General features: G+C 34.4%; 1 protein-coding gene across 6 annotated transcripts in view; it reads right to left on the reverse strand.

The window, feature by feature from the left end:
- PHKB (phosphorylase kinase regulatory subunit beta) overlaps positions 1–16,836 on the reverse strand; it is an 84,579-nt gene that overhangs the window by 45,277 nt on the left and 22,466 nt on the right. For all 6 annotated transcript variants that reach the window (XM_086468914.1, XM_086468916.1, XM_086468915.1 and 3 more), the window contains 5 exons: positions 16,320–16,435; positions 8,893–8,956; positions 3,515–3,610; positions 1,472–1,669; positions 705–762 (listed from right to left, as the gene is read on the reverse strand). In XM_086468914.1, the coding sequence (XP_086325040.1) occupies positions 705–762; positions 1,472–1,669; positions 3,515–3,610; positions 8,893–8,956; positions 16,320–16,435 (532 nt within the window). The remainder of the gene's footprint in view (positions 1–704; positions 763–1,471; positions 1,670–3,514; positions 3,611–8,892; positions 8,957–16,319; positions 16,436–16,836) is intronic.

Below are 16,836 nucleotides of genomic sequence, written 5' to 3' on the forward strand. Positions count from 1 at the left end.
CATTTACAAATCTTTTCGATGGCTGTAACCCTTACTCATTTTCTTATTGAGACTTCTGTCCTATGAGAGTTTTAGCTTCCACCCTGAAATCACGCTGTGAACTTTTCTGGTATGTCTGCTATCTTCAAGACAAGGTCTAGGTAGTGGTATTTTTGTTGTTGTTGTTAGTCTGATTGGAAAAAAAAAACCCAAACAAACCAAAACAAAAAACCACCACTAACTGGCTACATGGAAAAACATGTTCAGGAAGCACAGGCATTTCAAAGAGAAACTGGGCCTTTTCTGGTTTGCTTTCTTCTCTTCTGAATTCTGTTTCAATTACCACAGAATACCCAACTTGAAAAGACCTGCTGCAACATTCAGTTTGTCAATGTGCTCTCTCATGTGCTGCTGCGAAGTACTGATACAGCATGAAAGTTTTTAGGGCTTAAAAGGCAGCGCAGGACTGAATGTCACAGATTCAAGCTTTTAAAAAACCCTTATCAAGTTATATTCTAAAAACAGTTCACATTTAAAATGCTGAAATATAGAGGTTGGGGGCTTGGGTTGTTTTAACCCATGAGGCAGAACTCTCAATGAGATATTTAGTGTCACTGCTTTATGGTTTCTTTTGGCAGGACAGGAAAATCATTTTGTACCTTTCCTTTAAGGGCTCATCTCTCTCTAATGCCTTTAAAGAACAGGAATGTAGAAACGGTACTTACCATCAATTATCATGAAAATAAAAAACAGAGGGAATTCACACTCAATGCCATCAAAAAGCTGAAAAGAAGAAAAATTAAGCAGACATTTCTTCATTTTCGTTTAAAGAAATGTATTTGAATATCCTATTGAATAATTTCAAAGCAACAAAAGACAAACATGAATGCAAAAACTTTTTAGTACATCAGCTTTGCCTTTAGGTTACAGCTTCTTATTTCTATGGGCACTTCAACTGTGCCTTTACATAGGCCGTGGCTCATTCTCAAGCAGAATATATATATATATTTATCTCCCTCTGGTTTATTTTCCACAGAGAAACTACTGGGGAGAAAAAAAAAAAGTAAATTTTCATTTAGATAACCTTTACTGATAAATACTGTGGTCAAAAGCAAAATTGTTTTCTATACACTCAGACTGTAGTCAGCTGTGAAATTAAATAAAATGATAAATAACTTCCTTATTTGTTATGTGAAATCAACTGTACCCTAAATGTAAATGGAAGCACATTCATTACAAAACGAATTGACGACTAACTTGCTGTCTTCGCAATCTCTCAAAACTGCACATGCCAAATTACAAAATGCACCTCCTTCACTTGAAGCAATTGGGAATCACTGTGCAATTCAAGTGCAAACACTGGGGGGGGGTCAGCTTTTATTTTCCTTTCTTTTGGGTGAGTTTGTTTTGTTTTTTTATTTTTTTTTAAAGTACTGCCTAACTATTTTAGAGAACCAAAATTTGTCCTTATATAGGCCAGGTATTCCTTTACCTTAATTTCTGCTGGTTTATAGTAACGTCGTGTTTTGTCCTCCAGTGCTGTTCTGTACCCATCTCTCAGAAATCTTTTAAACCCATATTTTCCTTTCAGTTTTCTAATAATTTTGTCTAGTGTTTGATTGAACAAAACATCATCATCCAAAGCAAATGCAGGATAACTAATACAGGGCAAAAGAGCTGCATCAGTATTCTGTAGGATGAGAGGGAGAAATAGCACATTACAAATTTAATTAGACCTCTGACAATTATTTGATGCACAAAAACTGTTTAACTTACTAAGTGAAATGTGCATTTGGAACATCATCAAAAATCATAGTACTAATATAATAATATTATATAAAATAAGACTTCTAAAGATGTATAAGGATAAACCATAAATGCAATATTCAGATACGTGATTTAAAGGAACTCATTTGACTCAGAACCTGACCTACTTTACAGTTGCTAATCTGCAGGGATAAGCAAATATATTCTAGAACTTTGTGGGTTTAGAAACAAAAAGTATCCTCCAGGTTATTCCTGGAGTAAACACAAACATTTGGGTATCCTGTGGACAAAACAAATCATGGACATTTTATAAAGGTGCAATGCTGAGAAGTAACTGATTAAATCATCATTTCTGAAAAGCTTTTTCAGGAATATTCTTCAGGTGCTGTAACGAACAAGCCTATCTGATTGACAATTAAGGTGATAACGGAATAATTTCAGGAAAAAATAAGTAGCATTTCTCAAGAACCATGTGCAAATACCACAAATTAAAAACACATGAAAAATTACTACCTAGCACATCACCACTACAGGTAAGCTTATAGAAACAGAAAAAAAAGTAGTTTTAAGTTACAATTCTTATGTCACACACTGTTTTGTTATTCCCTTCTGCTGAGATACCTAAGATATTCAACCACTTAAAATATTCATTAATGCGAACATATAAAAGGAAAAAAAAAAAGGACACAAAGATTGCTTCTATAGCATAAGTAACTCACGAAAGCAGCTTCTGTTGGAATATTTCAAGACTCCAGCAAATAATAAACAGCAAAACAGTTCTAAAGGACCATTAAACTATAAAAAAAGTAGCTGACAGTGCCTTTTATTTTAATTATCCAGTATTACAACTCTGCTATAATACTTCTAGATGATGAGTAAACTATTAATGTTGAAGATTAATAGTCTGTTTCATGAACAAAAATGCTATTATATCCCAGAATGAACAAAAAAGCAGTAGAACTCTATTATCACTCATTTTAAATTACTGATTTTCAAAAACCAAATTTACCTTTGATGCTAGTACTGATTTTTTAAAAATTAATCTATATTTATGACATTTAGATTTACTCACTGAGGAAATACTTATTTATAACAGTATAGAAACACAGAATGGTTTGGGTTGGAACGGACCTCAAAGAGCATCTCATTCCAACCCCCCTGCCATGGGCAGGGACACCTTCCACTAGACCAGGTTGCTCAAAGCACCATCCAACCTGGCCTTGAACACTGCCAGGGAGGGGACAACCACACCTTCTCTGGGCAACCTGTCCCAGTGTCTCACCACCCTTGTAGTGGCTTGTAATAACAAGAAATCCTCCATATTCAACAATTTATGATAAGCCAACCTGAAAACGCTTCTTTTCTAGACCAAAGAATGAATTATAGCTAAAATAAAGTGTTTCAAAAATGCAGGCGCTGAGTGTATAGTGGAAACTAGGCCAAAAGAAAAACAATCAACAAGACCGCAAACCCTACTTAAGTTACTGCAGATCGTTGTTTTAAATTTTATTTTCGAATTGTTTAGAAAGCTACCACCAGGCTACCATTTTAACCTAAATATTTATAAAATAAAGAATGCCATCGTAACTCCACTTCAGAGAAACATCTATATCGCAGTGACACTTAAAAAGCAAAAAATTAACACCTTGCCAGCAAATTCCTGTCTTCTTTAAGCAGAACATCATGGCCATCATAGAACTAAGAATCATGTCCATATCCATTTATTTTCTCCACCGTCTGTTGATGTGAATTTCATTTAATTACTTACATGAGACCTTGACTCTCGGGGTAGCAATGAACAGAGAGTCTGTCTGTTACGGTTATGGGCATCAAAATCCACAAATATAACAGACCAAGAGCAGCCCTGTAAACAGAACATTAAATTTATTTAAGGGGAAGGGAAAAAAGGTTAGCATATCCTGGTGAAACTAACTGGTTCTTTGTTTTATTTAGGTTATATTGTAATAGTCTCATAGCTGGTAATTTTAATCAGAAAATGTAACACAACATCAAGTTGAAAGTATTTTGAATTTTCAAATTATTTAAACATAGCTAAAATTAGATGTTTTTATCTACTACTGATTATGAATTCTCTGATTCCCTCAAGCTATGAACTCTTCCATTGATTCTTGAAAAATGACTGTATTAAGGACAAACAAAAAAGTAGTTGTCCCTCCCTGTGACTGCAGGAAATGTTCCAAACAGTGACGTTGATTATTTCATTACAAGTCCGTTAGAACACAAATAATTAGATATTCACCTGAGGTACTGCTTTGGAAAAGCACTTCCATAGAAAACAAAAATGACCTGCTTTTCAGCTATTGTAAGGTCTAGGTTATCAACATCTGCTCCTAGGCAAAACCCATTTCCTAGTAAAACTCTGTAATTTTACACTGTATCTCTCTGCCAGCTTTTTGATACTTCAAAAGACTCAGAAAAAATCCCATAGCTGAGAAACTGTTTAAACAGAATCAACAGCATTTAAAAGTATTATCAGTAGGCAATTTCTCAGAAACTCAATGCAGTTTGTTAATGCACGGATATGTGTTGTAATTTATAATGAATCTAAATATCACTATCCCATTGGAAGAAGCATTTGCACTGAACTCATTCAGTTACTGTCAGAAATGCCATGCCGTAAATTTGCATAAATTCACCAAATCTGTCCTAAAAAGTGGTCAGTTTCTTTGGTATACTATTCTTTTAGGAAGACTGTTCCAGAACCCACCCTCTCTAATTATTAAAAACTTTTAATTTCCAACGGATTTTCTACATAACTAGCTAACCACCCTTCTTTTCGTGCCAGTATTAGCATCCATTCATTTGGCTTTCCAAAAAACATCTGTTGGTTTTTTCTTCCTTATTCTTTAGCCACACCCTAATTATACATAGCTATCGCACAAATACTCAGCTTTTACTTTGCTAGGCTAAGCAAAACATGTTTTTCCACTGTCCTAATGGAAAATAATCTCTCTGTTCTCTTATTTATTCTAGAAATATATACTGAATAGTGCTGAGATAAGAATGTATGCAAATAATCACATTTGCTTTGATGGCTTGTTATTCTGCTTTCTTCTTAATCCAGATTCTGATTATTCACAAACCTCTAAATTCATCCACAAACTCTGAACACAATCTGTCTACGTGTGTGAACATACAGTTTCAAAGTCTGTGCTGCAGTAAAGGATTCTTTGGGAATTCAGAAGCAGACTAATCTGCATTTCCTAAAACCACAAACATCTTGTTTTACAAATGAACTATTTTTCAGTTCTCTAAAGATTGTAAAGTTCTGCAGTGAGGACACTTCACAAAGGCTTGATTTTCTTTTAACATATATTTTTTTCCATAAACTAATATAGGACATGTAGGTTACATACAAACAATTGATTATACTGTGACTAGGTCAAACTTGAAAGTGTCCATCTTGTCGATAGCCATCCCATTTTAGTGCACACGTGCATGCACCACACATTTAATCGATTAGCTCATTAACTCACACTGCCAGTAAATGCACATCTTTTATGGTAGGTTTTTCGCTGATATGTATTTTTTTCTAAAAGGTATTGTAGCCAAAATGGAAGTCTTACATTAACACAAATTCTAAGTTAGTTATACTCTGTGATACTCTGAAAGCAGAGGTTTGGGTTAACCACATCAAGCCCGTGAAAATATACAGTACTTTTAGCAATGACGACTCTAAAGTGATTAAGTAAAAACAGAAACTGAAATGCAATCAGTTCACACTGCATCCTAAATGTAAACAACAGAAAAAAACCACCACCAACAAAGAAAATTCAGGACCACTTTTGCAGTTCTTCCATACAAACTCCAGCAGAACTTAGGACAATACAATCATTTTCAGGATATGACCAATGCACAGTTAAGGATTATAACAGAATTCTTTTGCTGACGTCATACATATTAGCTACTTCATATAGATTTATAACTATTGTTTGAGAGATATACAATACATTGGGAATATATTTAAGAAATTTAGCATAGGATATAAAGCAAAATAATGAGAAACTAACTAGTTTATGTATCTGTTATATTAAAAATGCTCTTCTTCATGTGTAAAGAAATCTTTTACTGAGGAAACATTAGGATTACAGCTTGACTGTATTTTTATGCTTATAACTCCCACTTTTTGTGAAATACTTCTAGTATGATGGTGATCAAAATGAATAGCATTTAAAAACCATGAATGAACTCCTTTTTACATTAAAGCATGTAAAATTCAGATTAAACAAAAAGCCAATCATTTTTTCAATTCATAATTGTTCTTTGTAACTGGCACCTAGAAAGTACAGCAAACAATGCATTAAAAATATATTAACATCAGTTAAGCAGTGCTTTGTTACAGAGCAAATACTACTATGATTTCTTACTGGAATATATTGGTTTTTAATGTTTTCTAGAATTTGGGGAGGGAGGGAAGGAACAGTTTAATGTGAATATCAACAATAAGTGACCTTTACTTTTGTCTTCCCTGGGTGCATCCATGAATGCACACAGAAATTGCTCTGTCATGACATACTCAAATATATCTATGTAATACACATATATGTGTGCAAGCACAGCTACAATACTACGTATTTGTATCTATCAGTTCTCTTCCAGCATGCACAGCGTGAGTTGAAAAATCTGCATGGAAAGGCTGAGCAGTCTGTCATCCCCAGCAATGATTTATGCAGGTTCCACTAGTGCAGTTGCAGGTGCAAACAAGTTTCTCGAGGGGCTCAGCAGGATTTCTCAAAGCTATCGAACACGGCTGGAGCTAAGTGCAAAGGCAAACTCTGCCACAGACTGAAGGTCAAAATGGTTTCTGTTTATGCTAAGTATCTTCGAAATAGACTCTCAAAGCATTTAAACTGGTTTTGCTTCAGCAATTTACACATTTATTTCAGAATTTAGTAAAAAATAATTTGAAAAAAAACCCTATTTAGTGGTGCTTGAGACTGTTGGGAAGGTAAAGACTGTAGCTAATTTTTTTTTTCCTGAAATATTAACAACGTGCATATAATGTCTGATAATTATTTAAGATCCTTACTAGCTCGTGGTTCCTAACGCATAACATCAGCTTTTAAAATGTACATAAAGTAAACAAAAACTAGCCCAAATGGCTAAGTATTTTTGGAACAGGGTGTTTGTTTCTGCATAAAGAGCACTTTCATACTTCTCCACTCACAGGCAAAGAGCCATCAATGTTTCCCGAGGAGTGGATTCTAAACGGAATAAGTCTATTGTACTACAGTGCTAGTACAAATATATAGATGCAAAAAACAAGCAAGCAAACAAAAAACTCAGAAAACCCTGCCACTAATAGATATCCACAAAAATTGTAATGCATCTACAGAGTCAGAACTCCCTTCTTTAGGAGGATCTCCTGGTTTATGCTGTAAGACAAAGAAGTGGTATAGCTTTTTGGCAATAGATAAGATTGTTCAATAGATTGTACTTCTATGTCAGTTGCTCACTATTTAAAACAAATTGCCACTTATATTTTTCACCCCAGGATGTGGATAGCTCAAAAAGTTTTAGTCCAACAGTTGTTTTTTATGTGAATAAACTATAAGGAAGACCTTTTTGTCCAATAGTGCTAATAATTCTTTTATATGACTGTTTTGACCCATACTTTCCATTTCACCAACAGAAAAAATGGAGACACAAGAAACTAAGAATGTTTTAATAAATCAAGCAGTACAAAAAGGAACTTGGAATGTAATTTGGACTGTCTCGCAGTCACACCTTTATAGTTGACCTAGCCTATGCTCATTAGCTCACACAAAGAAAACCTGAGAATTCCCCTTATTCACCATTTACCATTTTACCATTTATAACTTCTCTCCTTTGTACTATTTTCTATATGGCAAACCAGTGTATTTAAGCAAGTTTCTTAAAGATGAATATTTGAAACAGACAAATATTACAACCTAGAAGTCAGCTCCATCTGACTTACAAGACAAAAGGAGAGCACAGGTATAACAGAAAGAGGGGAAAAAAAAAATCCTACGTTGAAGCAATTTACTCAAAAAAATATACAAACAGTACTTCAAGAAAAGTTCACAGTATAAAATTACCAAAACACAAAAGGATCATATACTGCCTAACTTCAGAAAAGAACATGTAAGTATAAAATTATGCTACTTGTGTAAATGCATATAATTTTTTTAAACTAAGTTTCAGATGTACTCAATTAACATTTACTCTGTATGAAATACACACATTGGGGGCTGTGAGCAATGCCCATCAGTTTCAAGTCAAAAAGGATGAAAGATTCCAAGAAAATAGCACAATATGGAAAGCTTTACTTAGCATACTGAGCTCACCACTTTGTAACCAACCTATCCTTTCCACACAATTTACAGACAAAAAACAGTTTTATAACTACTTCTACGCACGCTTGATGCTATCCAACTTTTTTTTTTAGCTGCACTCCTACCCTTCATTTCCATCCATTTATAACACTGATAGCTTCACAATGACGTATCTCTTCCATTTGTACATTTTCTAGATCATTAATTTGGAAGAGTATTCTTTTATTTTAGCTATAGACTGCTTAGGTATAACACCTAAAAAAAAGATGCACATAGAAGGGGAATATAAGTCAGAGATAAAAATCTCAGAAAAGGCTTACTTTCTTAATTGATCCAAGCCTTGTGAAAGGATGGGAAAAGAAAAGGTTTTACCACTACGCAACATACTGAAATTAAAACCCAGTAAAACAGTGGGATTATGTACAAGTAGCTTGTTTAAAGTCTTGATCAAAAGCCACCTGAAGGAAGAAGACAGAAGTAAAGTAATGCCTGAAGGTACAGGTATACTATATTATGACAACAGATACGATTCGGAAGGAAAAACCTTCTTGGCAACCAAGTCCTTTTTCAGAATAAACTGCAATCATGTTAGTTGGGGTTTTTTTAAAGAAAAAAACCAAAAGTCATTCTAGATAGTAAGGGCACTAATGATGTTATCAGACAAATTTTGTACCTGAAACAGGAGCAATCAGTTTGCAAACTAACTTTTTTAAAGCTGGAATCTAACAAAATGTGCTAGATACTTCTAACTATCCTCTGATCCACAGTGTAAATTGTTACTGATAAAAAAAAAAAAAAAAAAGAGAGAGAAACCAAACATTTTTATTACCTGATTTCCAAAGAGATTGAAACCGTTAATTGCTTCTAAAGCTGCTTTTGCCAGCCCCACGGAGCTGAAGAGAAAACAAAATGACAACAAAAAACCAGATAGATCATAATTCAAGCCCAGACTAATATTTAACACATTTGATAGCTATGATCTTTTCTTGATTTGAATTTTGTGTTTAACCTCTATGTTAATAACACGATGATGATGCAGCAAAATTTGGGAGTTTGGTGGTGCATTGTTTTGGATTTCTTTTTTTTGAAAAATACTTTTCAGCATTTTTATTTGTCTTCAAACGTCAGAGACCATCTGGAAAAAGCACTTCTGCTCTCACCTTGCGACTAGACATCTGGCATTATGTATTTCAAAGTCTTGCTAATAGTGCATTAACAGAGGATTTACTTCAGCACAATTTTTCAACCCAGCTCTCAAGCATTAAACTTTAAAAGACTGATTTCTGATTAGTTTTCAATATAATAAAAGAACTCATCAACCTGGATGCAAAAAAGGATTTTCTGATGTCAGCCACATAGCAAAACATCTTTTATTTCACTTAACTCCATGATTAGTATCCATCATGAAGAAAAACAAGACGCAGAAATACTACCAACAAGCTTTCAAGTTAGCAAGTTCATATTTAAAAACATTAAGCACTAAAATCACTAATCATTATAAAATTTTAATCAAATTATATACTAAAATATGATTTATTGCTGATTGTGAAAATTATTCAAAAATATACACACAAGAAGACTTTTACAAGACCTCTTCACTAAAAAAAATATAGTCTACTTCCCTTGTGAGCATTTAAAAAAAAAAAAAAAAAAGACGCAGCATTCCCTCTCCAGGCACACACACACTTTTGATGATTTTTTTTTTTTTAAGAAAAGCTCAAGACAAGCTAATAGAAATCTTCACGCATTTGACAGGTTTATATGAAATTTGGAGTATGACAGAGAGCAGAATTTTGAAATGGTTTTAAAGAATACATAATTATAGATAGGCCAACTTCACATGTGTCCATTCAACTGCAGTAAGGAGCTAAAGCATTAATGTACATATAAAATGCTAGTTTTGCACATTGATTCCAAAATTCTAGATATTAAGTTCATAGGGTATCAAAAAGTAAAATATTAAATGAGCTAGTTCCCAACAGTGCCAGAGTTTAAAAACATAATATATAATGCTACCAGATTTCTGACAGTTCTACTATCAAATACAAGCACTCCAAGTAGGGAGAGACTTTGCGGTGCTTACTAAATGATGACATAAAAGTATAGGAACTAGAAACACCACAGAAGTCTAGCTAATAAAACAAACACCTTTTCAATTCTCTTAGGTGAGGTCGTAAAACAGATTCAGAGCACCCAGTAAAACAAAGCCTAGAGTAATTTTCCCAACTTTACTCCTAAAACTTTTAATTACGCCTTTGTCTCCATTTAACTACAGTAGCTCCGACCAATGCGCCTTTATCTGTCTCTGCTTCCTTTCTATATAAACTACAACAGTGATTTATTGACTTCATTGACACCCCATGTGCTATCCCTAAATGTCTGTCCCAGTTTTGAAGCTCCTCCTTCAGAATGGAGTTTCACGTTTCTCCCTAAATGCCCATTCCTTTAGATAGGAGCTCTGCTTTCCAAGTAGCTTACAATTAATTTGAAATATTTCTAGTCAAAAGATCACTAAATGAGACAATAGAAAAGTAAGACAGAAGAATAACAGAAATGTATAGATGTCCACCTTGCCATCTTTAAAAGTTAACAAATCTGAAGACATATAGCAAAAGACAGAAAAAGGAAAAAGAATGAATCAGGCTGACAAGACAAAAGATTCAGAGTTAAAAAAGACTGTAAGGGTAAACAAAAGTGACAGAACATAGTACAGTGACATAGATCAACACTGCAGGAAGAAAGCCTCCAACCTTAGAAAGATAAAAATCAGTGGAAAGAAGAACTGAAAGGTTCATCTTTCCATGAAGCCGTTCACTATAACAGAGAGGAAGTTGTCAACACTGTCCTCAGCTAACAACCATTCAGATGCAGCTCCCATTTTTGTTCCAACCGGGCACAACACACAAATCTGGAGAAAAACAAAACCAAACTAAACACACATACAAAATAAAATAAAAAAAAAAAAAAACCCAACACCATCTACAGTGCTATATACAGATGCTTGAAAAGTCTGAAGTTTTAAGAACTGGGAAAAGTCTGTGAAAAACAGAATATAGCTATGAATTTAAAAGTTTATTTATTAGCACAGTAATTCCTTGAAATATTCTCTATTAAAAAAAAAAAAAAAAAAAGGACAAGAAAAGAGTTAATAGTTTATATCCTTATTTATCCAAACCAGATGACCCACTCAGCCAACCACACTTTCCTTTTTCCTGCCATCTTTTGTTTGAGATAAAAATTATGGAGTACTGCCAAACAAGGAACACCCAAAAACCCTGTTTGTTAAGAGGATCCACGTGCCCAGACAACATTAGAACAACGTTGGCACAGAGATAGTCATGGTTGTGAAAAATTAAAGCACCCTTAAGAGACTGAGGGACGCATTCCACTTGCAGGAAAACAGTTAAATTAACAACAGTAGGGAATATGTACTTTCTGAATATGAAATTATTATAAAAATAATTAAAGCAGCAACACTGAGTTAGAAAAAATACTCAGAAAATAATCACTAACAATTCCCAACTTCTGTGTAAGAGCAGTTGTGAAAGTATTGACAAACAACTGTACTATCTGGCCGAAAAAACTTACAGCAGCCAAATTGTCAGAAAACTTCAAAGAAGGACTGTGCTATAACCTTTATTCTTCAATACTCCATGCAGCATTTTGGCGTCACAGCAAACTTTCAACCTTGCTGTAAAGAAACTGATTTGTACTATTTATTAATATAAAATTTCAAATGTTTATTAACTAATCCATGTTTTAAATATGGGATCCAATTATGATTACGCAGAAAATATTGAAAATAATGAAAAAAACTCAATGCGGAGTTATAGAATTTGTTTACTTTAAGTATCTGCGTTGGTTTTAATATTAGAAGTACTTTAGACACCAATTTCAGACTCTTTTATCATTCTTTGTAAGTATTACCAACAGGTTTATAAACCTCCATTTTTCTTTCTGAAAGATTGCCAGAAATAGTACTCATAGGATTTAATTCTAATTGGTTCAACAAGAGAAAGCTGATTAGGTTAACTAAGTTCTGCTCTGAGCAGCTGCCACCAAACAGTGGTGAAATCCCTCAGTTCTGTATCTTTTGCTGATGAAAGCTTTTGGTACTACAGAATGATGAAGGAATAAACTAAACTCAGAAGCGTTGTGAATATAATTATTTTTCTGGCTTTGTTTCAAATACCTAAACAAAAATGTAATTGTTCTAACAATTACTCTATTTTAATTATCACCTAGCAATTGATCAAACAAATGGGCATGATGACTCAGAACAGAACTTTTCATAGGAGTTAAATATTCTTCTTTTCTCTTCCAAATAACACTCTTTAATACCAACAGTCAGGTATTTTCAGAGCAGGAAGACAGCTACTGACAAAAGGCAGAGAAGTAATAGTTGTTCAACAGCAACGACTGCTGGTACTCAGATAATGTTAAAAACCCACTGACTCTATCTACAAAACAGCATGAAAAAAAAATAAGACAAATATGGATTCCTTCCTTGAAATAATTTCTATTTTACATAGTCATATTCTACAATAATACTTACTGTAACTGATCAGTATTTTTCTACCTTGTTATTCAAAGCCCCTGAAGACCTCAGTACTCTCACAAATATTACTTGCAAATGAAAATATAAACGTCTCAACATTAAAATACTGCTTGCTTTTCCCCATCACGTAATATTTCTTCACATTACAATGGTGTATCAAGCAGTCCCTTCACCATATACACTAGTAGTACCTAGACTACTACAAGTTTCATGGGTAACTGACAGGAGGATGTTACTTAAAAAAAAAAAAAAGTCTGAGAACAGCTGTAGAATCAAGTATGTCTTCAAAAGACTGAACAATCACACAACATCACACGCTTCAGAACTATGATCACACTTCACTTATTTCATTCCTACTGATTAAGGTCTTCCTGTTGGGCAAATTAGAAAATGGGATTCAAAATAAACATTATGCTCATGTCTTTCTACAGAAAGTAGATTCTTCATACTCTATGAATTAATAATGGAAAAACCTGACTTTTTTAACAGGATGAATTAAAGGCAAAACGTCTTTTAATAAGTATGTTCCTTCCTCCATTCAGCAACCCACTATGAATACGCTGCATTAACTTGCTGGACTCTACGCCTAGAGAAAAAGATGCTTACTTGGAGATGGCCCCAAAACAAAGCCTAGCCCAAACCCTCTTTTAATATTCCTCTGAAAATTTCAAGGATCATAAAGTCATTGGTTGGAAGGGACATATGGAACTCATCTAGTCCAACATGAAATCTCACTTGAAACCAGATATAATAACTGAGACTGACTCAAGTAAACATAGCCTCACCTAGATAAGTCTCAAAAACCTCCAATGATGGAGATTCTGTGACTTCTTTTGAGTATCCTGCTCTGGTGCTTCACTGTGCAAAGTCAAAAAGTTTCTTAATGTCCATGCTGAACCTTCCCAGGTGCAATCTGTAGACCTTACTGTAGCCACCAATTATTGTGATTTGTCACGGATTATCAAAAGCAGTCTTGCAATGATAATACTATGGGTAACATTTGACCTTGATTCACATTTGGGCAGGGAAAAGCTGAGACTAACCTAAAGAAATTATAGTTCCAGCTTGCTAAAAAAGCACTAATAAATTCACTTAAACATCATTCCTAACTCTCAGTAACTTCAAATTGTTAGATTTACCCTCTCAGTAAAATATCTGAGGGCAAACACTAAAATTTACGTATTCTTACCAACTGCTAATCAAAACACATCTTAAAGCATATATATCCTTAATTCTCCTCCCATTCACAGTTTCTTGCCTCCATCCAAGAACTGTGCAGTTCAACTGGAACATCACACACCAGAAAGGATGTTCAAAAAAAAAACAACACAAAAAAACAAAACAAAAAACCAATCCCACAACAATAATAATAACTTCATAACTAGACGAAACCAAAATAGAACAAGGACGGACAGCACTAGAGCAATATAATACCTACACTACAGAGAAGAGCAAGATCAAGCTCTACAGTCTTAGATTTGGAATATGAAGATACTGCACTTCAACAACTTCATTATTCTCACAGTACATATGGGAGATGTCAAAGACATTTTGCAGAGGTACTCAGCAGACGCCTGGAGAACAGCTTGATCAACCGGTTACAGGACAAATTAATTTTACAGAAGTTCAGCCGTATGGGAAGGGGATCACAGTTTAACAAAAGCTGTTACAAATCTTGCCTTTGAACCAGTAAAAGACATCAATTTGCATGCATCAATGAAGACCTGGTCCACAGAGTTTTTTGCTACTGATCATTTGTAAGAAGTGGTTTGAACTGTACTAAGATAGAACACCAAGACTGTGTAAAGACTTAAAATATCCACATCTTCTAACACAGGACATAATTTGCAGTTATTATTCATGGACTTCATATTATATATTATCTTCTTTAAAAAGAAAGCTCTTTCAATAAAGGACAAGAATTAACTTCTAATTCTGAAAGCAAACACACATTGTATGTAGACTAACAGTGTGAGTTTTAAGGGCCAGGAGTACAGCATACTTAACACTGAAACTTAACTGACTAGTTTGGAGTCGATAATCACTGAAGACATACACACATCATTCGTGATTAGTCCTGATTAGCTATAATCACTTTTTTTTTTTTTTAAGAGTTCTCTTAGGTAGATACACTACGATAGGAGCATAACAAAGTATAGAGAATATTTTAATATACCCAGGGCTTTCCTCAATAATATCTAAGTACATCTTTTGATGCATGTTCCTTTTCCTTTTTTTCTGATTTATGAGAACAAGAGAAATTGTCTACTGGCTTCCTACAGTGAAGCAGAGTAGCAACATGCACACAAGATAAGATAAACAGGGGCAATACCTGTTTCTGATGACCAAAATCTAGTACTTTAATTAGGACCAAGCTCTGTGCATCCTTTTGTGCCAGCTCAATGATCTGTTAGATTGGCTCAGCCCATCTCATAAAACTTCGCCCTCAGAAAAACCAACCTATAAATGTCAGTCTAGATTAAGACAAGACAACATGCCCATATCCATCTGGTTAAAAATGTTCAGTTTTCCCTGGAGGAAATTCACATTCTGAATAACTAGAATGCTGCGAACAACAGGAAACACAGGAGTTCCTCTTGTGAATTTGTACAAGGTGAGATGTGAAAGGAAGTACATGGTTCTCTAAGTGAACGCTCACGCAGTCTGGCATTTGACAATTTTTCAGACATAGGAGAAAAAAAAAACAAACAACAAACTAATAAAGCAGATATTATGTAATAGCAACTTGGAGTTTTCAGTTCTCATACTGGTACTAAAGCTCTACAAAAGCCCTAAAAAACCCCATACCTAAAATTAAGTGTTTTACTACAATGACATGTAATCATATCTATAGGTTAAAATACATGCCTGTATGTGAACTAAGAAAAATTATTTAATTCTGAAATGAGAACACAGATTCACTTGGCAACATCAAAGACTGGAAGAAACACACGTATTATTTGCAAACCCATGATAATTACGATGATCAATGATATTTTGTTATCCTAAGATATCCAAGCTATAGCCACTTTTACGATTAATAAAACCTCAGAAGTCAAAAAGTGAAGAAAACAATGGAAATGCTAGAAAAAGCAAGTTGTCAGATTACAGATTTGATCTGTCAAGATAGACGGCATGTGAGCAATTCCACTGAACTGGATAACTCTAATATTAAAATGTTAAGCACATTCCTACCTATCTCACAGGACAGGGGTCAGAACACTCAGTTACTTGTAACATCTGAAGCACCTGGAAAAGAACTTGTGCACTAGGCTATCCTCCACAGTGTCTGGCATCTTCCTCCCAGCTTGGTGGAGATGAGAAAACCTAGACTCATGATTCAACACCTTCTTAAATCAGGCTACTCCTAAACACTTTTGTGAATCCAATCTACTGCACATGCCTCAAGAGTCTGAACCATTATGAAGACAATTTTCACAATTATATGCATGCAGCTGCACATAATTATTGGAATTTGACTACGCAAATAGCTAAGCATCTACGTGGTTACTTCAGCATGCATATGATGATGGAATTATGCTTCACATTTTCCTAAAATACATCTCAGTCCTTAGCGAACCTTAATTTAGATCAAACAGTATTTTAATGCATTATTATTTTTAACTCACCCCATGAATTCTTTTTATTCATATCACATGTACTTGATTTGACTGAAAGAGCTACATCCATTCACCTACCTTGAATGCAGCTCTGGACTGCCATTGTTGTATTTACTTCCTCTTTCCCAGACTCCAAAATCTGGTACACGATAGGCTCTTTCCACACAAAACACAAGATTTTGAATGAAGGACACCTATAGGAAAGAAAGAACACTGACTGAAGGAAAATGAAATCCTATTTTCTTCTGTTCATTTTCTCAAAAAGACAAAGTTGTCTTTCCTCAGCCATCATACTTGTGCTTTCCATCCTTCCCCCCTGCCCCCAAAAATGATGTTCCCAAGTTCAGATATTCTCTTTAAAATCAGTTTTTAATAACAAAGTATTAAGAGCTGTCCCAAATTAGGTGATGATGTGATTTATGCAAAAGTTCCTGCAAAGCCCGGGATAAAAATTATTTCATGTTCAAGATATTTGAAGAGCTCCAAAAAGGTAGCATTTCGAATTTTTAAAAGAGATTTGTCCTAAAAACAACATCAGACAGCAAAAGAAATTAAATCCTACCAGATTAGGACACAGAAACCTTGGTGCTGTTTC

This window comes from Leptosomus discolor, chromosome 8 (assembly GCF_034619465.1).
Source record: "Leptosomus discolor isolate bLepDis1 chromosome 8, bLepDis1.hap2, whole genome shotgun sequence".
NCBI lineage: Eukaryota > Metazoa > Chordata > Aves > Leptosomiformes > Leptosomidae > Leptosomus > Leptosomus discolor.